This window comes from Anopheles ziemanni, chromosome 3 (assembly GCF_943734765.1).
Source record: "Anopheles ziemanni chromosome 3, idAnoZiCoDA_A2_x.2, whole genome shotgun sequence".
Lineage (NCBI taxonomy): Eukaryota > Metazoa > Arthropoda > Insecta > Diptera > Culicidae > Anopheles > Anopheles ziemanni.
In genome coordinates, this window is record NC_080706.1 from 51522916 (window position 1) to 51549472 (window position 26557).

At 45.4% G+C, this 26557-nt stretch overlaps 3 protein-coding genes across 3 annotated transcripts; all 3 read left to right on the forward strand.

Annotated features, from left to right (window-relative positions):
* Positions 1-6411: 6411 nt before the first annotated feature.
* On the forward strand, positions 6412-7088 carry LOC131284960 (pro-resilin-like). Its single transcript, XM_058313817.1, has 2 exons — positions 6412-6438; positions 6615-7088. Exons 1-2 carry the CDS (start codon positions 6412-6414, stop codon positions 7086-7088), a joined length of 501 nt encoding a protein of 166 aa, XP_058169800.1.
* A 2763-nt stretch (positions 7089-9851) lies between these two features.
* Positions 9852-11046, forward strand: LOC131288256 (keratin, type II cytoskeletal 1). The gene is made up of 2 exons (XM_058317373.1): positions 9852-9869; positions 10372-11046. Exons 1-2 carry the CDS (start codon positions 9852-9854, stop codon positions 11044-11046), a joined length of 693 nt encoding a protein of 230 aa, XP_058173356.1.
* Positions 11047-21640: 10594 nt separating this feature from the next.
* LOC131288248 (sodium-coupled monocarboxylate transporter 2-like) lies at positions 21641-26397 on the forward strand. The gene is made up of 5 exons (XM_058317363.1): positions 21641-22588; positions 24293-24793; positions 24864-25223; positions 25297-25959; positions 26028-26397. The coding sequence occupies exons 1-5, from the start codon at positions 22386-22388 to the stop codon at positions 26116-26118; spliced, it is 1818 nt and encodes a 605-aa protein (XP_058173346.1). The 5' UTR covers positions 21641-22385; the 3' UTR covers positions 26119-26397.
* Positions 26398-26557: the final 160 nt, after the last annotated feature.

Below are 26557 nucleotides of genomic sequence, written 5' to 3' on the forward strand. Positions count from 1 at the left end.
TCGAAGAGGGGATACGTGTATTTTTTCTTACCTTCCTGCAACCATTGGGTGCAATGCTCTTCTCCTCCGGTTCACTCCGGGCGCGAGGTGGCATTGCGGGAAGCTCTGCAAACCCTCCTGCTGCCATCAATCATACGCTCCACAGTGGATCTACAATACATCTAATGATCCGTGTCACTTAATGTGGTCAAATGTGTCTGTTTACCTACTCTCATAATTTACCGCCAGCCTGTGACGAGAGGGAAAAGGCGATCCACTTCAGTCAGGTGGAGCAAAATATACACACATACACAAACCCCCGAAAAGAACCCCCCGTGCGGTTGAAGTGTCTGCATTGGCCAACGACAACGGTCAACCCCCAAATGCTCTCGGTGATGCTTCGATCCAAGAGCCAATGCTGGTACTGCTGCTGTTGCTGATGATGATGACTCCCTGTCACCACGGTGAAAGGATATGTCGGTCAAGGTCTCGGAACCTCTCGAGCCCGGTGGATCCGATCCCGTCCACGCGAGTGAAGTACTCTTCTATTTTTCCCTAGAAACCGCTGTTTGACGACGATCCGTTATCGAATGATCCTCGCATTACCGCGAGCGAAACCGAAGGCTCGACAGGTAATTAAGCGCGGACAATTTTGGGTGAGCTTCAAGGGTTCATCCGCCGGCCATCGGTGTTCCCTGCGATTTTCGGTTGCGTAAGGTGATTGTTGCGCGTCGAATGACAACACAAAAATAGATAACGAAGAAAAAGGAACGTTGGCGCTCGAGGAATATTATGTAGCATCCCGGCACCTTCTCCCCGGCTGGAAGGTCGCGAATGATTGGCGTTAATGTCAATTAAGAGCCGTTAATTCACTACACATGGCCAATATCCATTTGAAGATGCATCGTGTTGGTCACCCAGTTTGGTTAACTTTTAGTGATTTAGTGTCGAATCACTGCGGTTTTGGCCGCAAGGGTATTCCATTTAGAGATTTTTTTTATTTATGTGATTGTTTTCCCATAAATTCGCCATTAAAGCTCGATTCAAATGATTTATTATGCTAAGGAAAAGAAAAAGTTAGCACAAGGTATGGTTGCACAATCAATTTTTTTTTTTGGTTCATTATTTGATCCCATTAAAAGATAATCCTTGTATGTCTATCGACTGCATCTCAATAGAGTCGAAATAAAGCATATAATTCAACAGAAATTGCACAATCTAAAAATAATTTTGATGTTCTATAAATTATTGGCTTACTCCCATAAAATCAAGAACGAGCGGCCGCTCAGTTGTTACTGTTAGTATCCCATCTTAAGCAATCGATCGTTAGCACAGATCGTACAAAATCGGTACGATCAAAATTACTTAATTCCCACGCATGCTGGCCTAACGTTATCTGTCGGCGATGGCGTCGATTTAGTGCAGCAAGTACGTGATGGGTGAGTACAAATAAAAACGTTTCGAGACCGCCCAAACCCCGAAGACCCATGGGATTTTTGCATGCGACCGCCGATCGGAGCAAAATACGGTGCAAGTGGTGGAACGTCGGACGAAAATGTTCCCGTTAAAATTCCCGGCACAACACCCAAGGGGGTGTCCGGGTTTTCGGAGCGGCACGACCGACGCCCTAATCAATCTTCAGCCTTGAGCCAACACTAAGCAAATGGGCCGACGAACGCCATTGTCGTTGGCAAAGTAAGTTTTCAGTTTGCTGTGAACTGTTCGTGAGAGAAAAGGCAAGAAAGCTTCATTGAAGAAGTTAGCACCGCGGTGGCAAAAAGGTACTTACAAAATGCAAATTCTGCCATCCCTTCAATGCCCCCTTCCCCCGACCGGTGTTGTAGCGCCAACACTTGGCCACCCTTTTGGCTTGGTTTCGCGAACCAGTTGACGACATTTCGCAGCAACACGACGCGATGTCAGCGCAATGTCGCACGCGTACCGCAACCGTGCGCCCATGACGTTATGAAACGGTGGAAAAGGGAAACAAAACACTTCTGCGACGGAGAGGGCGGCAGTGATAGAAAGAGCAAGAGAAGGCAATAAATGATGGGAAACGAGGCAAAAAAGTTCCGATTACCTGACAATCCAACGGCGTAAGAGTGTCATTGTAGAATCTTGTACGACTTCACCGGGCCCAAACCCAGGAAGCACGATGCAGAGATGGTTGTTGGGCTTTTTCTCTCCCCAAGCGCCGTGGAGCTCACGATCGTCAGCTCGGCTGCGCTTTACCGTCGGCTGAAGACGGTTCGGGCCACATTTCCTGTTTCTTCTTCGGTGGCACTGGGAGATTGCGACGGTACTGGGCCGCATGGATGCCGTTGGATAACTACTTTATGGCCAGCTATAGAGGTTCAATGGTGTAGAGTGCCATTAGTCGTATTATCGCATCGCATGTCCGGTTAATCCGTTCGTACGGGGTAAAGCATTGCGAGCGAAAGTCACGTGGGCTTGCACAAAATTATCTGGACCTCTTAGTTTAATAGCACATTTTCCATATTCAAGAAAGAAACTTCTTCTTCCGTTTCTAAAATGAATTTCGATTACATGCTATCGATGATATGTCTAATAAATTTTAAAAAGATTTAATATGTTTTCTAATAATAATCTAAAAATTACTAAGCAGTATTTTATATCACTTGCCAACAAGTGAAGTTCCTGTATGATAGTTGATTCTCTGCACATCGTCAAAAACACCGCTCCCAAGTATTACCATCTTCGCAAGCGTATCGAAAGATTTGCGCACAACGGCAAGCGATGAACCTCGGCGCTCGCCAAAAGATTAGTTCATCACGCTCCGAACCGTGTGTTTGTCGTGCACGGGTTCGTGCATCGTGTGGTCGGTCGTGCAGCGAGTTTTCGGCAATTTATGCCCGGGGGAGGTAGCCGTGTTGATGTAAATGTTAGTGCTCTCACCGAACCACGCTTTCCACCTACGAAACATGTTGATTTATTGTATGAATGTTTTGGGAAATGGTAAAAAAAACTATGCGAAGGTGAGCTGAGATCTTTTTTCTCACATTTATTATATCCAAAACCGATCCATCCGCTAGAGTTTTCCTTGCGACGACATGTGCACGAGTTCGTCACGAGTGAAAATCCCTTTCACGAACGGTGGGTTGGGCTTGGAAAAAGGTTAATTTGTCGCAAATGGTAATTTTGACTTTGATCGATTCGTGATGCTTCGGGCTGCTGCAGCCCATTGGGGATCCGGTTGTCGGCTGGGGAATCTAATTGTTTTTGACAGCCATGCTCCGTGACCTTACGGCCCATCGATCAATCGAAAATTATTGTACCACCACCATTCCACCACCTAGAGATCAAGATCGTACGAAACCGAGTACGAAGATGTGCACACAGTGAACTTCCAACAAGACAACACGGAGCTCGCACGGAGCATTGAAAACGATCGAGCCTATTACCGAGCTGGTACTTATTTCGCGACCCCAGCCGAACGCACAATGTATGCGAGGGCTCAACATAAACGACATCAAAGTGGATAGCGATTTACATAGATCGCTTCCTTCCTTTCTTCCTTCCTTCCTTCCTTCCTTCCTTCCTTCAACCTGTATCATTTCCGGAACGGACACGAAGACGAACCAACGGAGATTGTCTAGAGACGCACAAAGGCAAACAAAAAACTAAATAGATTATTCATTAAGCCGTTGGGCTTAATTGCTTGCATTTCGCCTTGATTTTAAATGGGTGCCTCTGTTTTTTTGGTATTTGTTAGCGACTCAGACGGATCTGTTTTTTTGCTGCAGCATGAGGTAAGGAAAAAAAAAATGTTTCACGGTGATCATGCGAGAGCTGCTGCACGTTCCGCCGAGCGCGAAAAGCTCTTCAATTTTGTCTGCCGTCTTTGACGTGATTAGGAGTCTCCAGGGAAGAGCCTTTCAAAGCGCTGAGCAAAGTAGATCATGATATGAAGGAAGAGCAGTGGCGTAACTAGACAGTGGCGTTGTAGCGCGGTGCCGGTCGCTTTTGAACGATCAAAGCGGTACCAAAATAATGTCTTTGAAAGCACTAATTGTAAAGTCGGTGGAAGACGCAAAGACTCGAAATGAAAATAATTATTTTTGTGATTGAATAGATGTGTATATGGACTTGCTACAACTTGGGGACGTGTAAGTAATGTACTTCTTTAGTTGTAAACTGTAAAAAGCAGCCAAGCTTGTAGTGCAAATTAACGAGAGAAACGATTATTCATTTTCCATTTCATTAGCAAGAGTAAACTTCGGCACCGTTGCTCAAATATGTACGCGACCCATTAACACCGTAAAAAAACATGACTTCACCAACAATGTGTTAATGTCAACAAAGTGCATCGAAAGGGTCACACTTACTCGGTAAACATTCATTTGGATCTGACGAAAGTGCTCTCCACCCCGTCGCGACACGGACAGTTCCACTGCTTCCGCCCGAGGTGGTAAACGGTTGGCGTCCGGGATGAATGATGCTCGGGTTTTGCTTGTTGGTTTCGCTACCCGACCGCCGCTGGTGGCACGTGCCTCGTGCCCGCTAACCCGTTTGCTAAATGATCAGATAAACAAACATCCGAAAACGGAAAAGCATGCGGTAGTGGCCTATGGAAGCGTTGCTACCGGAACCGGAACAGGGTAATTTGGGGCATCCATCCAACGCGCGTTTTTGGGGAGGGGGGGCACACAAAAATGCATTCAGCGTATCTTTGGTAAAATTTCGCGCCATTAACCGTTTGTCAATGCCAGTGCTTTTAATTTAATTAATTTTGGGTCATGTTTAACACTTTTGATTTTGTTTCTTTCGATGAAAGTGTTTACCTTTCATGTATATCTAGGTTTTGTTTTTATTTTTATTTTTATCATTTTAATTACAAAATACAACCTTTCTTGCGTCTTTTTTTGTTGATGAATATAGTGAATGTTTATTATTGATAGCGACCAGGAGTCATTCCGAATGAACAGGATGTTTGTCCAACTGACTAAACCAGCACTTTCTATCCGATGGATCTTCCAGATGAGATAACCACTAATTGGATGGACCCGCTGATGATCCTTGGAGCCGAAGAGGTTAACTGGGAAAATGATATGAAGGTGTCAGATTGGAGAAGGATGAATAAAAATACGAATTTGAACGCACATAATTGCAAACGTCACTGCACATGACCATCCATTACTGCGTCTTAAGACCTCTGACCTCGGTGAAGGTCAAGCTAATAGGCTTCGATGGTCACTTCAATGGTAGAAGCACTCCAACGGCGGACCCCCCCTCGATATCTTTCGGAGGCCACGAAGTGCGCGAACAGTGCATCAGCACCGGCAGGGTGTATTGCGGCCCGAAAACGCAACGATCTGTGCCAAACCGAGTCGCACAAGTGATGACGCTTGACACACTGCGGCGTTTGAAAAAGTAGGAGAATAGGTTGACCGGCGATCATCGTCGTCGGTTAGGCGGTTCATAGCCGTAAATCATCGTAGCCGTTTCCCTCCACCGTCCACAGAACAATACGTTCATCGCGTATCTGGCAAGGGAAAGGGAAAACCCAGACACACATTTCGGCACATTCGGACGCCAACGGTGCCAATTTGTGCATTACCCGGTGTGCCTATCGAAAAATCCAACGTCCTCACCGAGGCCTTTGCTAATTCGATAGTTTTGATGGCGGTTTCCAGCGTCGAAAAGGAGAAAAACAATCGCGCAATGGCGATGCTGGGGAAGGGGGAAAAAAAGCGTCCCTGCGGTGAATCGACCTATGGCTTAGCACAAGGCTCGCCGGTGGCCGCCATCTGGACGTGGGGCATCATCTGGCCGGTTCGGTTTTACGGTAGCCGAAACCTTCACCTGTCTTCTTCCTGCCGGCGATGCTCCTAGTCCCCGTCTTGTGCGCAACACATCGGATTTTCGATCCGCCGGTGCAGGGGGGGTAGGAGAGGCAGGCAACATGGAAAAACAATCGCACGAACTGAACGGTATGGTTGAAATTAATTCGTCTGCCGCGGCACTACCGGGCCATGTATGGCATCGGCGATCGCCGACATCTTCGCAATTCGGAAGAGGATCTCGTCTCTTTCCCGCCCGCGTGGTCACGGCGCTGGTGACGCGCCTCCGAAGCCGGAGCTCCCCGGCGCAGGTTCTTGGTAGCACACAACAATTAGCCGCTCGCTCTCGTAGATTTAACGGCCGCTCGTTTGCAGCTAAGTAGCAATACGTGCCATCCGAGGCGCACACGTATCTAGCGGCTAGATCGATCGCCGTGCGCCGGTTGGGATCCGATGGGCACACACATTATTTCTCAAGGATACACCGGATCCGCCGGTTGGCAACATTGTGGTATAAATCGGCAGGAACCACCGACCGTCCAGCACATTCTGCCGAGTGGCGTTCGGTTGTGAGGAAGAGGTTCCCTAGTTTCTAGTTTCTAGCAGCAGCAGCAGCAGTAGCACTGAAACGATGCGAGGTTTTGGAGTAGCGATAGTGGTAAGTTGGCCAAGCGTTCCCGCAAGCTGGAATTCCCATTCGTGGTGCAGTGAAACGGTTGTCCACAACAACCCCTTAGTGTGATTAAATCAGTGTGCAAAACAGAGTGTAGCTTTGAATAAGTGCTTTCCGTGTTCTAATGAAGTATTCTCTCCATTCTGGGATGCTTTCTGTAGTGCGTAGCGCTCGTGGCTACGGCTCTGGCCGAAGCACCCCTGCCGGGCGGTGGCTACCCCGGTGGAAATGGATACAGTAATGGAAACGGTAACGGAAATGGCGGCCACAGCTTCGGCGGTGGTAACGGTGGTGGTGGATTTGGGGGCAACGGAGGTGGTGGCGCTGGACCGCTGCTACAGAAACCGACCGGGCCGCAGACCACCGAGGGACTGATGATCGATCCGCAGCTGCTGGAGCAGGTGAAGATGGTGCTGCTGCAGCACGAAAGTGAATCGGCCGCGGCCAACGGTGGTGGCTCGAGTGGCCCCAGCACATCGTACGGTCCGCCGCGAGGAAACATGGAACGCATCGTCGGACTGATGCTGGAGCAGCCCGTCCAGAGCATCCAGCTGGCCGAATACTGGCAAGGTGATCAGCAGCAACCGAGCGGCTCGTACGGACCGCCGAGTAGCTCGTACGGTGCTCCTCAATAGATTGAAAGAGAATCCGTGTGCGAGTAGAGCAAATCGAAAGGAGAGAAAAAAAACAAGAAAAATTGCAAGAAAAAAAAACGAAAAATAAATAGAAAATTTGTCACCGTTAAAATGGCACCCTGAATGATTACTCAACGAACATATTTGGTGCATTAGCCAATCAGCAAGAGATACTCCATTACCATAGCCAATATGTACCTCGAAGGTTATTGCTTTTTAATTTTATTTTTGAATACTTTTGCCCAAAACTTAAGCCAATTTAAAAAACCTGAATTTTGTTCCTGTTTCTGGACACGTGATATTTTTATTTTAAATGTACATCTGCTTGCAAAATCATTAGTTTAAACCACAATTGCTAAAGTTCCAAGTAGCTACAGCTACCTGGAAAAGTTTATAGGAAAAAGGGATTGAAGTTCGTGAAGCGAGTGCATATTTAGACCAAAGCTAATCGTTTCCTTTGCGCCTTCATATTAAGAAGAGCTGATACAAGGAGACTGGACAACTGGGAAGTTGATTTCGGCTCATAGGGTTCATCGTAATTTATTCAGCCTTTTCTATTCACATCCGGCAATTACTGTTCTATTACTTTTCATCAGTAGGTAAGTAAGGCAGTGTTATCAGAACGAACATCTCTTGCTTGGCATCCATAGATCTACCTCAACTGTTGAGAAACAACATTGTATATAAGGCGGCCACTAATTTGTAGATCCACTACAGCAGGAACACAGTAGTAAAGTAGTTTTGTTAGAACCTATGGTATTATTTGTGTCATGCCATATGGTAGCGTCCTATCCCGACATCCATGTGCTTATTGCATCCTTTAAATCCTAAACCAATCGCGGACTCGTGACACCCATTAGTCAAAATTTTGCTACACGGTGGGTCAATTGGCGTCATGCGAACATAAAAATAACGCATTTTTCACATAAATCGAATGTCACTTCGTTTTCGTTTGAGCATCTTTTTTTAACACTCTGTTTGCAGAGATCATAAATATCGTAATGCATATTGATCAGTTTGGTGTCTACCTTGACGCCTGAATCCAAAAAGGAAGCCATTCCTCCGTTTTTGATCATAATTTTATAGTCTTGCAAGATGCTCGAAGCTTCGTGCATAGTTTACCTTTTTTTCAACCAATAATGAAACAGTTTATGATACTGCTGACCGTCTTATACGCATGGGCAGCCTATTGGGCATCTTAATTAATGCACTTTAGTATTTTCACTTCAGAATGCATCGGACGACGAAGATGCCACTTCCACAAACGCACCGGATGGTGCGGGTAATGATAAGTTTGTCCTTTTTTTTCGCCAGCATTGCGTGCCGTGGACTGTCCCCATCCTAGCCGATGGGTATCGATCTTCTTCGGCGCCGATCATCACATTGCCTCCCCGGGCTCGAACACCATGCACCATCCCATCCACGACAGCAGTGAAGGGCCATTCGGTGGTGGCCAATCAAGGTGTCCGTGGTGCCATCGTGGGCAATAAATTCGAAACCGGTCAGAAGAGATCCACCACCGGTGGCCGATTGTCGGTTGGGGGCGGGTGGAAAAGTCACCAGATAAAGTCCGCATTCCCGCGCTGGCATGGTAGAAGAACGGGGAAAATGAAAAGAAATTAAAGATAAAACTGCAAAATGTGAAAACGAAACGCAACTGCCGGTGACGGCTGAAGATGGCACTAGGCACCGCAGAGGAGCTTACTTGGGTAATAAAAAAAAACCCCTGCAAGTCTCCACTTCAGCCCAGGGAAATGCTGCCAAAAGTTGGCGATTTTCGATGGGCCTCAGAAAATAAAAGAAAGGCATCTTAACAAGCAAGCCAAGCGGCAGCGGCCTGATGCACACGGTGAGTGATGAAAGTGAAAAACAAAGAAGACTTACCTACCGAAGATAAACCATCTTCCCGGTGCGCAGGGCACGACGTGCGGCGTATCGTTTTCTTGCTGCAGGCGCTACGACTGCTCACGGTTTGCCGGGGACGTCTGTGGGACGGCGAAAAAGAACATCGAAAAGCCCACTGGAAGCACCCCGGCAAGCCTCTCCTGTGTGCGCGCGGGTCGGTTGTTTCGCGCGTGAAGTGGTTTTCGTGAAAATGGCGGGGCATGCGGCTCGACTAGAGAGGGCTGCTTGGACCCGCCAGATATTGGAACGAGCTGGCTGTTTTGTTGTTGTTGTTGTTGTGGCTGTTGTGCTGTTTTTATCTCGCACAACCCACCGGCGCGTCTCCGCCGGATGGAGATGGTACGGGCGGTCGTGAACGCAACCCGCGGTAACGACGACGGTAGTCATGAGAGCGTTGGGCTGAAATTAGAGAAAAATAAAATCAAATAAACCTACCGTAAGCAAATCTCGTCTAGCATTCCGAAATGGTAGGCGCGAATCCGCGCGCAACCCAAGCAACCCCTTTCCAGCGCGCGCGGGAAAGAGAAAGGCTCCAAAAGGCGAACGATTGGCGAACCCGCCCGGCCATGGGAACGATGAAAGTGCCCTATAGTGCGACGGGGCCCAACAGAGACAGCGTTAAAAAATAGTTTTAAAAAAACACAGCCACACACACACGCAAACAAACAGAAGACACTCGCCACTCCAAAAACGTCGTCGGCCGGCGGGAACCGGGTTTTTCGGGAGCTCGCGGGGGGGAACTCCGGATCGGGTATAAAGACTGCTATTTGGCCAACGGAAGGCACACTCGGTCACAACACTCGCTTCAGTTAACATCTAAATTTTAGTCCCCGTGTTTTTTCTATTACCTTAAGCACCATGAACAGCTTTGCCGTGGTAAGTAGTCGTAGTAGGCGATATCCTTGCACTGAAAGTGTACCGTATCCTGTGGTGTGTACGTGTGTATTTGTGCATGTGCTGGTGGTGTTATTCAAATTTTGTGTTCTGATCTGTGTTCCTCGGGACAAAAGTATTTCGCAAAGGGTTCGCTCGAACCAGCCATTGTGTAATTTTTCTCGACTCTTCGATACTTGTTCAACATCCGATGGCGGGAAGTCTCGCTCATTGAGGAGAGCCGTTTTTGGTTCCCGGGCTGCTCTGTTTTTCAAGTACCACCGTGCGATTTGCCGGGGTGGTATGTGGCCGAAAGTAAAAGTGTGTTCACTTGTAAAACCGCAGAGGTAGCCGACGGAACAAATAACAATAAACAAAACAAACAGAAACGCCATCAAGTACAGCCATAAAGTTGGCTATTTATGGCACGAAGCACCGTCGCCACTTCACACCGGAAGTGTCCAGCTGATCCGTGGCACTTAACACCGTCCTCTTGTTGTTACAGTTTTTGGCGTTCGCTTCGCTGGCCGCCGTTGCCGTTGCCGAGCCGCCGTCCCCGTACAGTTACAACCGGCCGTCCGGTGGACACGGAGGCGGCAGCGGTGGTGGCTACAGCCACGGAGGTGGCAGCGGTGGCGGCTACAGCCACGGAGGCGGCAGCGGTGGTGGCTACTCGAGCGGCGGTGGCGGATACGCCAGCAGCTTCTCCAGCGGATCGGCGTTCTCGAGCGGCGGTGGTGGCTACCAGGCCGTCCCGGCCGGTGTGCAGACCTCCGAGGGCCTGAACGTGGACCCGCAGCTGCTGAACGAAATCCGTCAGATTCTGCTCCGCGAGGAAAGCCAGTCATCGTCCTCTTCGTCTTCGGGTGGCGGCTTCGGTGGATACCCGTCGGCGCCTTCTAGCAGCTACGGTGCACCATCCGGCTCGTACGGACCTCCGTCGTCGACCTACGGTGTCCCCAGCGGTGGCTACACGAGCCGCGTCGTTGGCATTGACCTCGAGGGTGTGAAGCAGGCCATCCAGGTGGCTCAGTTCCTGCAGACCTCGTCCGCTTCGGTCCCGTCCGGCTCGTACGGTGCTCCGTCGGTTCCGTCCGGCTCGTACGGCGCTCCGTCGGCCCCGTCCGGCTCGTACGGTGCTCCGTCGCGCCCGTCGGGCTCCTACGGTGCTCCGTTCTAAGGGTCGCACCGCTCATCGGCCATCATCGGAATGCAACAATCGTCATTCCGTAGGCCAAACCGACCCGGACCCTTTCGCCGGACACCACCGTGGACACCGGACAATGTAGGACAACGCGAACAGCCATCCCGAAGCAGCAGAAAAAATGCAACCAACACGCCAATGCACGTAAAGCAGAAACACATGGAAAAAACACGCAAAACACAATCCGCCAAACAACATCCTGCGGCGAGCTAGAACACCTGTCCCACAAAAGCACTGCGGCCACGGGACGGGCCGAGATCCGTGCGGGTGCTCCTTGCCAGCGTCCGCACGGGTCGGGACAGGTGGTGTAGATCCGTGCCGTGGCTTGCCAGCTCCAGATCGCCCTCCTCGTTGCCGCTAGCAAGCTCCATCGCCCCGAGGGCCACCTGAGAACCCCCGAAACACCATCTTCATCAACACTGACCGTGCGCTACCGCACATTCGGCTTCCAAAGGGGGTGGTCTTCTACGGCATCACGAGGGGGAGGGGCGGTTTATCGGGCCGCAACCGTATGGCACGGATCGCACGTGATCTGAGACTGTGACAGCCTTCTTACGTCACCGTTTTTCCATGTAAATATCTCTCTTTATCCTAGCTTCCTTCGTTGTAGTTTAAAGTTTTTGTGTAACTCAAGCAGAAACCGTAACCGAGAAAAAAACTATAAAAAAATAAAAAAATCGAAAAATTTGTCACCGTTAAAAAAACCACTCCGTTTACTTTATTTAGTTACCTTGAATCCACCGCTCGTAGTCGATAAATATCAGCATCAACTTTACGTAAGGTATGGCAGGGTTAAACTACAAAAAGTCTTTCCGAAAGGTAAATCGTTCCGAAGGCAACGAGGTCACAAATCCAATCAAAATTGGTATAAAAAGGGAAAATGTCATTACAAAGTCCAAGAAGAGGGAACAACACTTGGAGATGGAGAATCTATTGTGGATGATCTAATCGGATCATCAACTTATTGTTATAGTAGACATAGGAATAAGTAATTCACGATTACTATGGCAACGATAATACTATATATAAGCAGTGCATCTGCTAATAAAGATCATTCGGTTAAGGAACCATTCTGCAATAGGTTATGGGCCCAGAAGAGTAAAAGCAAAAGTCGAAAATGAGTACTGGAAGTTCCGTTGAACAAAACGCTACGGAGGGAAGAGGAGCAGGATTGCCGACGGCTGGCGTAGGACGGCTCAACGGAATCAATCTTCCCATGGTAGAAAGGTTACGTGGACGTGAAAATTACTCAACATGGGCGTTTGCAATGCGGATGATCTTGATCCGCGAAGGAACTTGGAGTGCCGTGGAACCTGATGAAGGCGAAGTAGTGGACAAAGAGACAAAATTGCGTGCATTGGCAACAATCTGTCTGAGTCTGGAGAGTTACAACTACAGTCTGGTTCAGGACGCAACGGATGCAGCTTCAGCATGGAAGAAATTGGCCGCAGCATTTCAAGACACCGGATTGACCAGGAAGATCGGCTTGCTTCGGAAGTTGACGAACATAAGGTTAACCTCTAGCATGAGCGTAGAAGAGTATGTTAACGAGCTGATGTCGACTAGCCACAAGCTTGCTGCGATCGGATTTCAAGTAGACGATTCCTGGATGGTAGCATTGCTTTTAATGGGATTACCGGATCATTACGAACCAATGATCATGGGGCTGGAAGCATCAGGAGCGAAACTTACGTCGGATGCGGTAAAGGCAAAAATTCTGCAGGACGTGAAGTGTGATAGGAATCTTGATGGCAGCATGAATAACGAAGCATTGTACATAAGAAGAGAGTATAAACCAAAGGCGCAGTATAAGAAAAGGAGCGAAAAGACGTGCTATAATTGTAAAAAGCCTGGACATTTTGCAGCCAAGTGTCCAATGTCTGGAGAAAAAGGAAAATCAAGTTCACTATGGAGTTCGTTTGCTAGTGGCGATGCAAACAGTGAATCTTGGTATTTTGATTCCGGAGCAACTTGTCACATGGCAAAACCGAATCAACATTTTAGTGATGAGACAACGTTGCAGCAAGCGATATGGACAGCGAATAATGGCAGCATGATGGCTATAGCACGAGGTACAGTAAAATTAGAAGAGAATAACGCTAACGTATATGAAGTTCTGAAGGTACCTAATTTGGCTACGAATCTATTGTCTGTGAGTGCAATATGTAAAAAAGGGCACACTGTGATTTTTACAGCAGACAAATGTAAGGTTATAGATACAAATGGAAAAGTTATTGTATCTGGGAAAGAAGAAAAAGGCCTTTATAGATTGCTACAACCGAAACAGACCGGAACACCGCATGCTACAGGACAAAGCAAAGAAACTCAGCCAGTTTTGAGACGAAGTAGTCGCCAGCGTAATTGTCCAAATAGATACAATGAGTTTGTAAGTTACAACACCATTTCAAACCATCCACCGGAAGAAGATATTCCGCAGAGTTACGATGAAGCTATGAGGAGACCTGATCGTGAAAAATGGATCGAGGCAATGAAGCAGGAGATGGTATCCCTGAATGAGAACCAGACGTGGATGATCACCGATTTACCAAAGGGTCGAAAAACCATTCGAAACAAGTGGGTTTTCTCCATCAAGCGAGGATCTGATGGAAATGTGGACCGGTACAAGGCGAGACTAGTTGTTAAAGGATGTTCGCAGAAACCGGGAATCGACTATGAAGAAGTGTATGCTCCTGTAGTGCGATATTCAACTGTCCGATACCTGATGGCACTTGCTACGAAGTTTGATATGGATGTGGACCAGATGGATGTGGTTACCGCATTTTTGCATGGAGAACTAGGTGATGAGCAAATTTTCATGGAGCAACCCGAGGGGTTTGCAATTCCAAATGGAAAAGTATGTAAACTGAAGAAAGCGTTATACGGTTTGAAGCAATCGAGCCGGGTATGGAATGCAAAGTTGAATGAAGTACTGCTAGAATTTGGCCTACAACGATCGAAAGTTGATACTTGTTTATATTGGAAGATGAATGAAGATAAAATGCTGTTCGTAACAATATATGTTGACGATCTGTTAATTTTCACGAATGATAATCCTTTGAAGAAAAGACTAAAACAATTTCTAATGCAGAAATTCAAAATGAAGGATTTAGGCACAGCATCACATTGTCTTGGCATTCGAATCAAGAGAGATCGAAGTGCAGGAATATTATCACTAGATCAACAGTTATATATCGAAGAGATTGTTAGGCGATTTAGAATGGTCGACGCAAAACCTGCAACAACTCCCATGAATCCTGATCTTAAATTGGAAAAGTCAATGTCACCAAAGAATGACGCTGAAGTTGAGGAAATGAGAAGTGTACCGTTTAAAGAAGCAATTGGATGTTTATCCTTTGTAGCGCAAATAACTCGACCTGATATTGCCTTTGCTGTGAATACTGTTAGCCAATTTTCTTCAAATCCCGGAAGACAACATTGGGAGGCTGTGAAGAATATAATAAGATATCTGAAAGGTACAGCGAGCAGGAAATTGCAGTACAGAAAGGATGAAAGCGGAGAATTGGCAGGATATACCGATGCTGATTGGGGAGGAGATCCTGACAGTCGCAGATCAATGAGTGGATACGTGTTTATGTTGCAAGGTGCAGCAATAGCATGGGGCGTAAAGAAGCAACCAACAGTAGCTCTTTCATCTTGCGAAGCAGAATACATGGCTCTCTCTCGAAGCATTCAAGAGGCAATATGGTGGAAAAACCTTTGTTCGGAATTCAGCGATGTAGGAACAGTTCTGATTTATTGCGACAATCAGTCTGCAATCATCATCGCTAAAAACGGATCGTATAACCCTCGGACGAAGCATATAAGCATACGCTACCATTTTGTGAATGAAAGCTTAGAAAATCAAGTGGTGAAACTCGAATATGTATCGAGTAAATTACAACTGGCCGATGGATTCACTAAGCCTTTGCAACGGATGAACCAGGCTAGGTTTTGTAATAGTATAGGAATCGTGAATTAGGGAGGAGTGTTATAGTAGACATAGGAATAAGTAATTCACGATTACTATGGCAACGATAATACTATATATAAGCAGTGCATCTGCTAATAAAGATCATTCGGTTAAGGAACCATTCTGCAATACTTATAACCCTTTCAAATCAATTTTGGAAGGTTGCACCGTCGATCCAGGAGAGTTTGGTTTGATTGCAATAAGCGATTGCTAGCCTAAAAAAAGACTAGCGACGAGTAAATGCGTGTCAAGAGATTCGAAAGGAAATTGGACAGTTTAGATTAATTGAAGATCAAGCTTTTCAAGCTTTATGATACCATCCCCATCCATTGGGCCATCGTGAAACGGCATGTTAAACGGTTTTCTAAGCCATCAGCATGTTTGGAATTAAATTGTAAATGTTCCTTCCAGATTTGTGACGCCAGCTGCAATAAGCGATGCATTAATGCTATGAATGGAAAATTTGATGAAAAAGGCCACGGCGTTTCTCAACGGTATGCCACGGGAATGGTGATTACGTGGACCAGAAAGGAACACCATCGGTCGCGGAGACTCGCTCTTGGGCAAAAACTTACGCTCAATTGTTGCTGTACACGATGGCCCGTTTTGCGTAACATTGCCATTGCCTCATAATTCCTCCGCTGCTTCGCTGGGATTCCCGCTAGGGTTAATGTCTACCCAAGGGAACCGGCCGACCGACAGGGCCGCTGAGCGCTGTCCAATGGAACGCCAGTGTTATGTGTGAGATGTTTTCCCACCCCGAACTGCACCGCTTGATTGGGGATGGATACGGTGGCTTATAATTTCTTAATCTCGTGTAAACTACTACCTAAAGGTTCGTATAAACGAAAGTGAAAAAATAACTAAAACACGTGCTAACGGTGTGCTAAAACTTGAGAAACATATTCCATCGTGGATCAATTCCCCTTCTGTGTTCACCAGATTTTCACCCAGTTTGTTCTGCTCTTGATTATGACTCAAGTCCCCGGGCAAGCCCTTGTGGGGAAAGCATTTTTCATTGACCGGATTAAAGATGAAACGGAGGCGCGTCGAGGTCGACTTCTTCGGTGGCGGCCAAGCGGTATTGCGCAACGGATGCCATTTATAATTGTAACCACCGTGTCTATCGCGAGCCTGGAGATAACGTGACCTGGACTTCCGCAATTCGTTTTTTAATGCACCTAAACGGTCCACTGCAGTATCGTGAGATTACGTTGCGAGTGACGCTTGACATAATTATATTCATAGGTTACTTTCTTTGCCCACTCCCATTGACTATCAATGACCAAAAAAGTAATTAGTATTTAAAAAAACATGTGCGAGCGTAAGAAAAGACGTGTGCCAAGATGATGAGCTGACTGAAAACTGGACTCTTTATTTCATCTATGGTACCAAGATTGGATCGCATCTATGCAAAGCGATCCACCACAAACTCATTTCAACTTTGACCTTCGAAAATCAAATCCTCCAACTCGAATACATCTTTTTTCGGCTTCCGTTGCGAATAATGGGGAAAGGACATATTGTTGATTGGAAACATAGCTTCGATCAACACTTGTTGCGATAAACGTTGATTATTTAGAATACGTCCTTTCTAGCGTTCAAGCCATCCTATCACTTTGTTGCAAAAACATTTCTTCTGACGTTCCACGCGAAGGTCAAAAACCGCTTTTGCACTTTCTCATCCGCATCGCGTAGACAAATAATCGCTGCTGCCCTTATGCAGTGAATGTAAAATAATGCACAAGAAGACACGACAGCCTCTGGCACACTGCAGCAAATAGCAAAGTTTAATCCATCCTTCCCCCCTGAGCGCCCAAACTCGACCCGACGGCTGCCATGTGTCTGGAGTGCATCCACTTTCTCCCGCGTGGGATGCAGCAACGGCGGAAAGAATAGGTTCGGGCCAGGGCCAGGTTAGGTAGGTCACCTCCTTCATTGCATTTTACTTATTCTTCTTCTTCTTTGTGGGGCTGTGAGAAGACGTTCTTCCGGGCCGGCGTATCATGATCATATCATGGTTCGTGGAACGAAATGAAAGCGCAAGGTAAACCAATCATCCCACACTCTAGTTTGGAAGATCCGTTGATATTTCACTTTTTGTTTTTACTTTTTTGTGTGTCGTGCCGATGCAATGTAGCCACGACTGCGTCAATTTGGCGCATCCCCAGTGGAACGCAAACGAGCTACAATCAAATGGCATCACTACTCCGATGGAGAGTAAAAAAGGCAGTAGTTTGAGGCCGAAACCGAAAGCAGAAGCAGTCACGACGGTGACGATGGATCGTCATGCTGTGAAAATTTAATTTCATTAATTTTGCGTTCCAAGAGACTTACGGGCAACCAAACGGAACAGCACACAAAAAAATAAGAAGAAAACTATTATTTATAATTAAATAAAAAAAAATTAAAAGATAACTTATTTTATAATTAAAATTAAAATGTTTCTTAACACTCTGCTACATTTAAAAATGCTGAATACAATTATTATGAAGAATATTATAACTATCAGCAGCACTTTTGCACTTGTTTTTATTTATTAAAGTTCATAGATATTTTTGAACTGTAACTGAACATACATAAATTTTATTAAAGTATAGTAATCGTAAAATTAGTTTATTTTACTGTTACTAAATAACCAATGGAGTGGAATTTTCGTTTAATAGATGCCACTTCACAAACTGACTTGAACCGGGAAGTTTTGGCTGGTTCCTGTGGACGTGTAAATTTTAATTCAAACCGCACTGTTGAGTGAACATTTTATTTTATCACAAAAAATATGTTTCTCTCACAAACAACGGACCCGTCCATCCGTTTCAGACACATTTCATCATCGTTTTGGAACTGCTCGTTAACATCAACTTTCTACAAATTTGCTTCATCTCGATGCTAGCGATAATTTGCATATCAATGCACTGCAGTTTTTGTTTTGCTTTCCTTTGCGCTCAATCTGATGAAGCTGATTTTGCGGAACTAACATTTATGAAATGGACATGCGGGGTAGACGAAAGCTTTTAATAAAACCATAGTTAAATGAAATGCGAAAGGCCATTCGTTATAACGGAACCAACGAAAAGTTCGAAGGATGTTTTTGGATGTCCTCTATGGGGCACGTGGTGAAATGTCCTCGTAGAGACTAGAGAGAATGTATTTTTTTTTTCAACTGTCAAACCTCCAATAAAACCCACAGCTGGGGATTGTCCACCCCTAGGGCATCAGCGACTAATGCACTCGTCTGCATTGTCTAGGTTATTTTTTTTTTTTTGCAACACTATCTAAAGACACCCATAAACGACCAGAGAGGAAGACTCTGGCAGCACATTAATTTATGGGGTTCGAAATGACCCACACCGATTAGCGGGAGCTCGCATAATTTGTGATCCTTCTCCTCCTCTGGCCACCTGCCTCTGTGAGTCCACAACGTGTCGGGTTGTTTGTTAGATAGATATTCAAATGACGCTGACGATCTCTCATTTTTGTCTCCCGAAATCATCGATTTAATCATCACTTTACGTCGCCCGGCGCGGCTTTCCTCCCAGTCCTCACACAAGCTACGAGAGCCTCCTCATAACCAAAGCAGCTACCGTTTGCGTTTGGGTGTGTTTGAACAGCTCGGTTAAGGTAGATTCCGACGGCGTCTAGACAATCCGAAACCATCCACACTTTCCTCGCGGACATCGGTATTCCAATTCATTAGCATAAATGTTTTACGGACGGGTGCAAACATGAACAAATATTAATAGGCGAATGGCTCTCGTACACTTATACTGCACACCTTTCAAGATGCCCCCGGGAGCATCTTCATTAGTGTTTAATCACATTCCATTTCGAGCATTTTTGGAAAGCCCAAAAATACGACGCTGAGCGTCAACAGCCTTGTGACGCAACCGTGGTTATCAATGACGACACGTCGTTCGATTCATTAATTTACATCGGGTACCATTAATCTGTGTTCCGGTCGGGTTTTCTTTGATAACCACCGCCTCTGCTGAAACCGGGCCAAATTAGATTCAATGATATTGAATACCAGCAAACGGTCGCAAAAATAGTTGCTTACTGATAAAAATACCAGAATTATAAAATGAATCAAAATACCAGATGACCATTCACCACCGCTGGGATGCCGTGCCGGATATAATGGATTCCGGTGAGACCACAATTGCTAATATGGCAAATCCCGGTCAGCTGTTGAATGGCTGTCATCGTTCTATCAGCTTCCGAAGGTTGTGTTAAATGGCCTGACTCTGCCATGCATTGCCGAGAAAAATACCCCTGATAAGAATGGCTTGCTGATTGGGCCGACTTGGTGGGGCTACTAAAGCACTACACCACTGACTGGGGAAATCGGAATCAGCGGCCACAAATTGGGCAACAGCGGAACACAAACTTTCGCTTAATTGTACATTCCTCTCGACCTATGCCAACGAATTTACGACAAGGAAGCTGCAAACTTGTTTTAATGAACGTGGATGCAGTTAATGAGTTCAATGTTAGACTTTGATTGTACCTACAACGACATTCGCGGGCATGATTAGAACGGTACGGTGTTCTTGTTCTGTTCTAATCATGCCCGCGCATGTCGTTGTTGCTACAATCAAAGTCTAACAGTGAGAGGGAACCAACGGGTGGGATACAGCATAGACAGACGTTGCTTTTGTTGTTGATCGATAACATTAAAGAATGTTTAAATAAAACCTAGAAGTGAAAAAATCTGAAGTGAAGAAGAAGTGAATTTGACCATCGTTTTACAAATTAAAAATATATATTTATTTTCAAATTATTTCCCACAGCGTAAAATCGAATAGAAATGTTGTCTCTGAGTTTTGAAAGTGCTTTGTTTGGGGAAGCCTTTACAGTAGGCGTTCGAATGATTGAAACAACAAATTTTTCAACCATCTAATCTAGTTGTAATGGTCCAATTTAAACCAATAAATCATATCAGAAACCAAGCGTCACTATCAGAGGCAGAGGCTACCGTGCCGAAAGATGCATGGAACTGCATCCAGCTCACCTTCCATGGCCTTTGTGAACATTTGAACTGATACAACGGCTTATTTGGGTGAAATGGTCATCAGTTATTGGTTCCGTTTTTAGCACTGTTTTTCCCTACCGGATCGAGATTGGGACTTCAGGAAGATACAAAGTACGTTGTTCATCTGCGGGCAGAGTGAAGCATTTCAAACACGTGCCTCAAGCGGAAAAAATGATTGACGAGTCGTGAATTACGATAAGGCTTTGTTCATTACTGGACGCGGATTTAATGTACGAGACCGCTACGCAGAATAATAAAATCAATCAACAATTGTATTGGTTTCGTTCGAAGGCATTATGGAAATGTTATTGACGTCGCGAATTTAATCATAAAAATAAACGATGGTGTTCGTTATAAAAAAAGGATTCATTAATCTTTTGATGCACTGAAATCTCCAGTAAACTACTTAAACGGTTTCGTTCGCAGTGTCGACGAGTTTCGAGTGTTACCCAAATGAGTTTACTTTAAACACTAAATATTGATAAATACTCGTGACAAAATTGAAGCATGGGAACCGACACAAGGGTGCATTGAACGTACCGAAACCGGCCGGTTTAAAGTCGGCATTCTTTTTCGAAGCCATAGTAGGCGGGTGCAAATGAGGTAGATGGACTCGAACCCGATCCCGACCAGTGCGCTGGCCTTTTATTTGTTAGGCCTACACGAGCTGCTGGTGTTTTCTTCATTCCTAAAATGGGCATTGCTCTTGTTCCAACAAAAAATCACTGTTTCAATAAATAAAGATATTGTTAGATTTAGTTGTCACCTTTCTCAGCACAATACGTTATGCAACAAGATTAATTATCGTTCATATTTTCTCCCAACAGCAAACATTATAATTGTGTGTAATTTGCTATTAACTGTGTACGTAGAATACGCTTTAAACGGCAACTTTAATAGGCGTAATTTTTGCTCCATAATTCTTCAAATCAACTCCAATCTACGAAGCCCCGAAGGGCTGTTTAAGGATCATTTACACTTCAACATGCGACAGTTCACTACAATGGGATCGGTAGCGCCTTTTATCGGTAGCGCCTAGGGAAGACCCATGTTCTACTGTCGTGCTAGTAGTTGCTGGGTCGTCGGCACGTGCTGTTTCGTGCTGTGTGTAGTCTCTAACCGGCCAGATGTACTGAAATTATGGATAGCCCGGCTAGTTCGTATCATTCTTTAAAACGACAACAGATAAACTGGTGATCATCCTGCGCGTCTGTTCCAGGCAATGTCCTGGCCGTGCCAACACCTAGATCGCGAGACACCAAGCACTAAACCATAAGCATCGCAAAACCGCAGTCCGATTGCTACTTACTCGGGTGTGAAATAGTTTCTACTACCCAAACAGTGTCTGTTGACCCAGTTTGGCTGGTGCCATCGTTTTAAGTTTCAGCGTGTTCCTTACTGCACGCCAAGCGGCAAATCGATAGAGAAATTGCAATGAACCAGTAAACCCCACAAAAGCGCCCCGTATCCGAAGCCCTTCCACAGTGTGCGGATTTAATCGAGATCAATTGTCGATCATAGCTGCAGTTGTGGCTAGATTTGCGAAGTGATCAGTTAAAGTTTCATGCAAAGCTGGTTCGGTGGGAAGAAGAAACAATCTGCCCCAAAAGATCGATGACGGTGACGAGCTGCAAACCGGATTGCTCCTGATAGTCGTATCTCACCCATGTGGCAGCCATTAAGTTCTCGACGTGCTGACGAACCGCTGTAGGTCGGGGCAGCAGCCGAACGGATCGTGGCGAAATTTTCAGTCACTGCCAGTTTCGGGTACCGACGGGTACACAAGTGCCATTTGGACGAGCTGGCCACTCCGGGGTTGAAGAAGCGAACAAGATTATACAGGATTATTCCGCTGTTCGGGTCGTAAATGACAAAAGCCCACTAGATCAAGTGTGTCCATTATCAACCTGCATTCAAGAAAGGCTCGGCGGAACTGCGGGTACAGACGGGTAGAAGAGGAACTAAAAAAAACAGGTGATAGTGTCATTATATGACGATTGCATCCGACGCATGTGACGGGTAGTATTAGGCGGAAATCCAGTACCCCCCGTGAGAGGAGAAAAAAATCCGGGGCGGAAAAAATACAATCGCCGTAACGCTTCGGCAAATCAATTCTTATCGGTGCTTCAGGCGTAAACCGATCGGTGGTCCGGGAGAGTTCTAGACCGTCCAGAGTTAGTCTTCAGACATCCACCGGATCAGTCGGACGGTGCGGAAGGCAGTAAGCAAGCGAGCGTGGGAGAAGTGAGTGTTGGGACCAGGATACAAAAGGATACTTCCGGCATATCGAACCACAACCAACGTCATCGCAAGATGGTTAAATCGATCTCGGACAACGCGCAGGGCCAGTTTTCGGCGGAGGACTACACGGTGTTTACGATCATGCTCGGGATCTCCACTGCGATCGGTGTGTACTTTGGATTTTTCCAAAAGAAGAAAAACCAAACTACGGAGGAGTACCTGTTAGGTGGCCGGAAGATGAAAACGTTTCCGATTGCGATTTCACTCATTGCCAGGTAAGCCGAATGGACGTACAATGACGGCACAGTGACAAAAATGTTTGAAATGAATGAAACGAACGGTGTGGCTTATGGTGTTCGCGCGTTTTAGTATGAAGTCAATTAGTGATACTTGAGTTAAACATTTGAATTGCGGCCACGAATGATTGCTCCGGAATTGTTCTTTAAAGGCCACTTTAAAAGAAATGTTTTAATTTCAATAATATCTACGTTACGGTAACAATTTTATATAAGATCCATAGCCATAATTGTTCCTTACTATCTGACCTAGATGATGTTGCTGAGTGTGCATTGCAAACGATTATAATCAAAACCGTTCAAGGTTTTGATAAAACTAAACACAAATTTGGATAATCGTGTCTTGTTTGTGGTCAACTTTTTTTTGTGATAAGCAAATGCTAATGTTAAAAGATAAATCATCTGTTGCGGAAGGGAGTTTGTTCAGAGCAAGATCGGCGGGGTGTTTAAGATCGCATAAACAGGGAAGTGAATCATCTTTTTGTTGACTGCTCAGGAAAGAAAGTGATTTACGCGGCTCCCACTTCGCAAGGGTCGCAGAAATTGTCATAGCAAAATCCAATAAAAGTAGCATTTAATTTCTAAATTTGATATAACATTACACCCATTGTGTTATCCTCAACAGTTCCTGCACTAACGGTTTAAAACAATACATATTTTCAAACGAAATTATCTGATTCTTCCGATGATGTTGACAACCACTACTTTTTTTGCGAGAATACCACAGACGGTCTTTGTACGGGAAAAGGACGCTAGAAATTATTGAACAGTGCACCCGTCGTTAACAGGTTTGTTGGCTTTTGTGTTCTTGGAGTAATAAGATAGTCAGGCATCAAATTACAAAAACGGTCTTATTAATCTTCAAAACGGGTGAATCATAATGCAAAAAAAAAAACAATTAAATTTCAATAAGTAATATTTCATCACAGACCACATCTTATTTGAAACAATTGCTCAATTTACGTCGGGACTAGGGCATCTTTAAAACAAACAAGCTCGTTTTTGCTGCACAGGAAATTGAATTTTGCGAGGAAACGATCATGTTTTGTGATCTTTTTGTGTTGTCACACTGCCATAGACAATAAATTGTGTGGTGAAATTGATACGTAGTATGAATTTTTAATTAAGAGGACGCGTGGCATGATTTGCCATGTTTTCTCCTTTTTTAGGTCTCACATCAGAAACCAGCGGACGATTAGTGTGATAAGCCAAAACATCCTTTTTTTGTTGATTCCTTCAACCATTGCGCATTTTGAGTTTTTTTCCTTGTTTTTCTTTTGTTCGATTTTTTTATGTTGAAATAAAAAAGGCTAAACCAAACCAAAAAACAATGTTAGGCACGCGCGTAGTTCGAACTCGTCGCGTTTTTTCCCCGGGACCGTATGGTGAAATCACATCTTAAGCTTCCGTTCAGCAGGGATGTTCCTGTTTTACTCACTAGCTGTTTAGACTATAAATCAGTCCAAATTTGTAAAAAAATATTAACATGCCCATCAACATTTTACGAGTTGTACCCCTTAATTTCCTGTGCTAACTAATCGTACTACCATGGTCATCCCAAATTTGGGTTGTCGGTCGCTTATCGGGCGGTACTTCTATCAACAATAATTCAATCCTACCACTGCACACTACAATTTGTCATTTAATTGCTTTCTTTTCTTACCCTCCCCATTTCCGTTTCAGTCAATTGTCCGGCGTGTCGATAATGTCAGTTCCGGCGGAAATGTATTCGTACGGGGCCCAATATTGGATCATTGCGCCAACGATGATCATCATAACGCTGATCATCAACTACATCTTCGTGCCAGTATTCTATAATAATCAGATCACCAACTGCTACCAGTACCTGGAAGATCGGTTCAGCCCGGCGGTGAAAAAGTTCGTCACGTTTACGTACGTCCTGAACATCTACCTGATACTGCCGATCTTCATTTTCATCCCGGCGCTGGCCTTTTCGCAAGTGAGCGGCGTCAACATCCACCTGATCAACGGGATCGTTTGTGGCGTGTGCATCTTCTACACGATGCTCGGCGGCATCAAGGCCGTCGTGTGGACGGATGTGGTGCAGGGTCTGATCATGTTCGTGTCCTGTTTTCTGGTGGTGTTTATCGGCGTAGCGAAGATTGGGGGTCTGTCGGAGGTATACGAGCGGGCAAGCGCAGCCGATCGTTTGGAAATATTCGAGTAAGTTCGTGGGAGGTTGCAAATAGGTAGATGATTTTTTTTCAACATGCTTTCCTTTCGCTCGCTACAGCATGACCCTCGATGCGACGACTCGCCAGACGTTCTGGACGGCCAGCGTGGGAAACATTTTTCTTTGGACCGGCTACCTTGGGCTTAGCCAGAGCTGCGTTCAGAGGATCGTAGCCGTTCCGAGCATGCGTCATGCTAGGACGGCTCTGTGGATCTTCTGTGCCGGGTTCATCGTTATCATGACATTGAATTGCTTCACGGGCATCGTGATCTTTGCAAAGTACTTTGATTGCGACCCGATCAAGGTCGGTTTAGTACAGAAAGCAGACAAGTTGTTACCATTCTTTGTACAGGACGTTGTTGGCAATCTGAAGGGAATGCCAGGTGTTTTCATATCGTGTGTGTTTAGTGCAGGGTTAAGGTAAGAAATTTGGTAGGATAAAAAATTGTAAGATTGTAAACACTTACCCTTTCAAAAAATGTCTACCTTCCAGCACAATGTCTGCCAATCTAAACTCTCTTGCTGGACTGATCTACGAGGACTACATTCGACCGTTCAAGCTATTCAAGCACACCGATGCCTCGGCCAATTCGACCATGAAGTTGATCATTCTCATCAGTGGTGTGTATTGCATTGCGATGGGTTTGATTGTGGAGCAGTTTGGGCACATCCTGCAGATGGTGGTAACGATTGCGAGCGTCACCCAGGGAGCCGTTATGGGTATATTCTGCCTCGGTATGCTGTGGCCGTGGGCCAACAAACACGGAGCTCTGTGGGGTACGGCTTCCAGTGTGATCGGGATGTCATGGATCATTGCTGGAGCACAGATGGCAATCAGTAACAAGGAGCTAACCTACCCGCCCAGACCGACCAGCGTGGACGGATGCTACGATTACGGTTACAACGTAACGGCCAATGACTTCCCAACGCTGATAGCGCCACAGGATGAAGCTGGGTTTTCAATTTACAACATTTCCTTCGTGTGGTACTCTACGATAGGGACGTTGATTGTGTTTCTGGTAGGCATCCCCGTAAGCTATTTCACGGGGTCACAGGATATGCACAACTTCCGAGCGAAACTTATCTGTCCGCTCGTGCAGTGGATGCTTCCCGATGAGGTGCGACAAAACGAGTTTTCGCTGAAGGCTGAAAATCAGTAAGTAGTACAGTTATTGAATATTTCCTTAAAATAAATTGGCTACAACTTGTTTTTTTCTCTGTTAGGAAATTGACCGCAGATCCGATCAAGGAGTGGACATTTACCGCCAACGAAACCGAAAAGTATAAAGAACGAGTGATTGAGCAGACACTATGATCGCCATACAGCAATGAGATTTAATATGGTACATTATTTCTAAAGCAACCATTCTAGGGTAATTTCAACTTACGTTCCATATAAGACTACATATATCAGTCGGATTGATCACTTTTCTCGTTTTTCATCTACGTTCGTTGCTCATCTCATCGGTCAGTTGTATTTATGTTGTCAATTTTAAATAACGTCAACAAATGTTTGTTTTGATTAATCTACTAGCGTTTATTGTATTGTGTAAATTGTGGTAATAAAACTGTAAGCCATATTCCCGGCTATGTGCAAAAACATTTGTCTCTAATAATAGGAACTATTTTTATCACAGATTAATTTTAGATAACAGTATAGTGTGCGTTGCAAGTTCTGCTGAAAAAGCATAACCGTAACGGCGTTTTTAAAAAGAGTTTTTCGCACGGAACACGGGGTCCACACTACAGCGCGA

Coding starts and splice junctions, on each gene's coding strand:
- LOC131284960 (XM_058313817.1), top strand. CDS start 6,412: ATGCGAGGTTTTGGAGTAGCGATAGTG. Junction 6,439..6,614: donor GTTTTGGAGTAGCGATAGTG/GTAAGTTGGCCA, acceptor TGCTTTCTGTAG/TGCGTAGCGCTCGTGGCTAC.
- LOC131288248 (XM_058317363.1), top strand. CDS start 22,386: ATGGTTAAATCGATCTCGGACAACGCGCAGGGCCAGTTTTCGGCGGAG. Junction 25,224..25,296: donor GTGTTTAGTGCAGGGTTAAG/GTAAGAAATTTG, acceptor TCTACCTTCCAG/CACAATGTCTGCCAATCTAA. Junction 25,960..26,027: donor TCGCTGAAGGCTGAAAATCA/GTAAGTAGTACA, acceptor TTTCTCTGTTAG/GAAATTGACCGCAGATCCGA.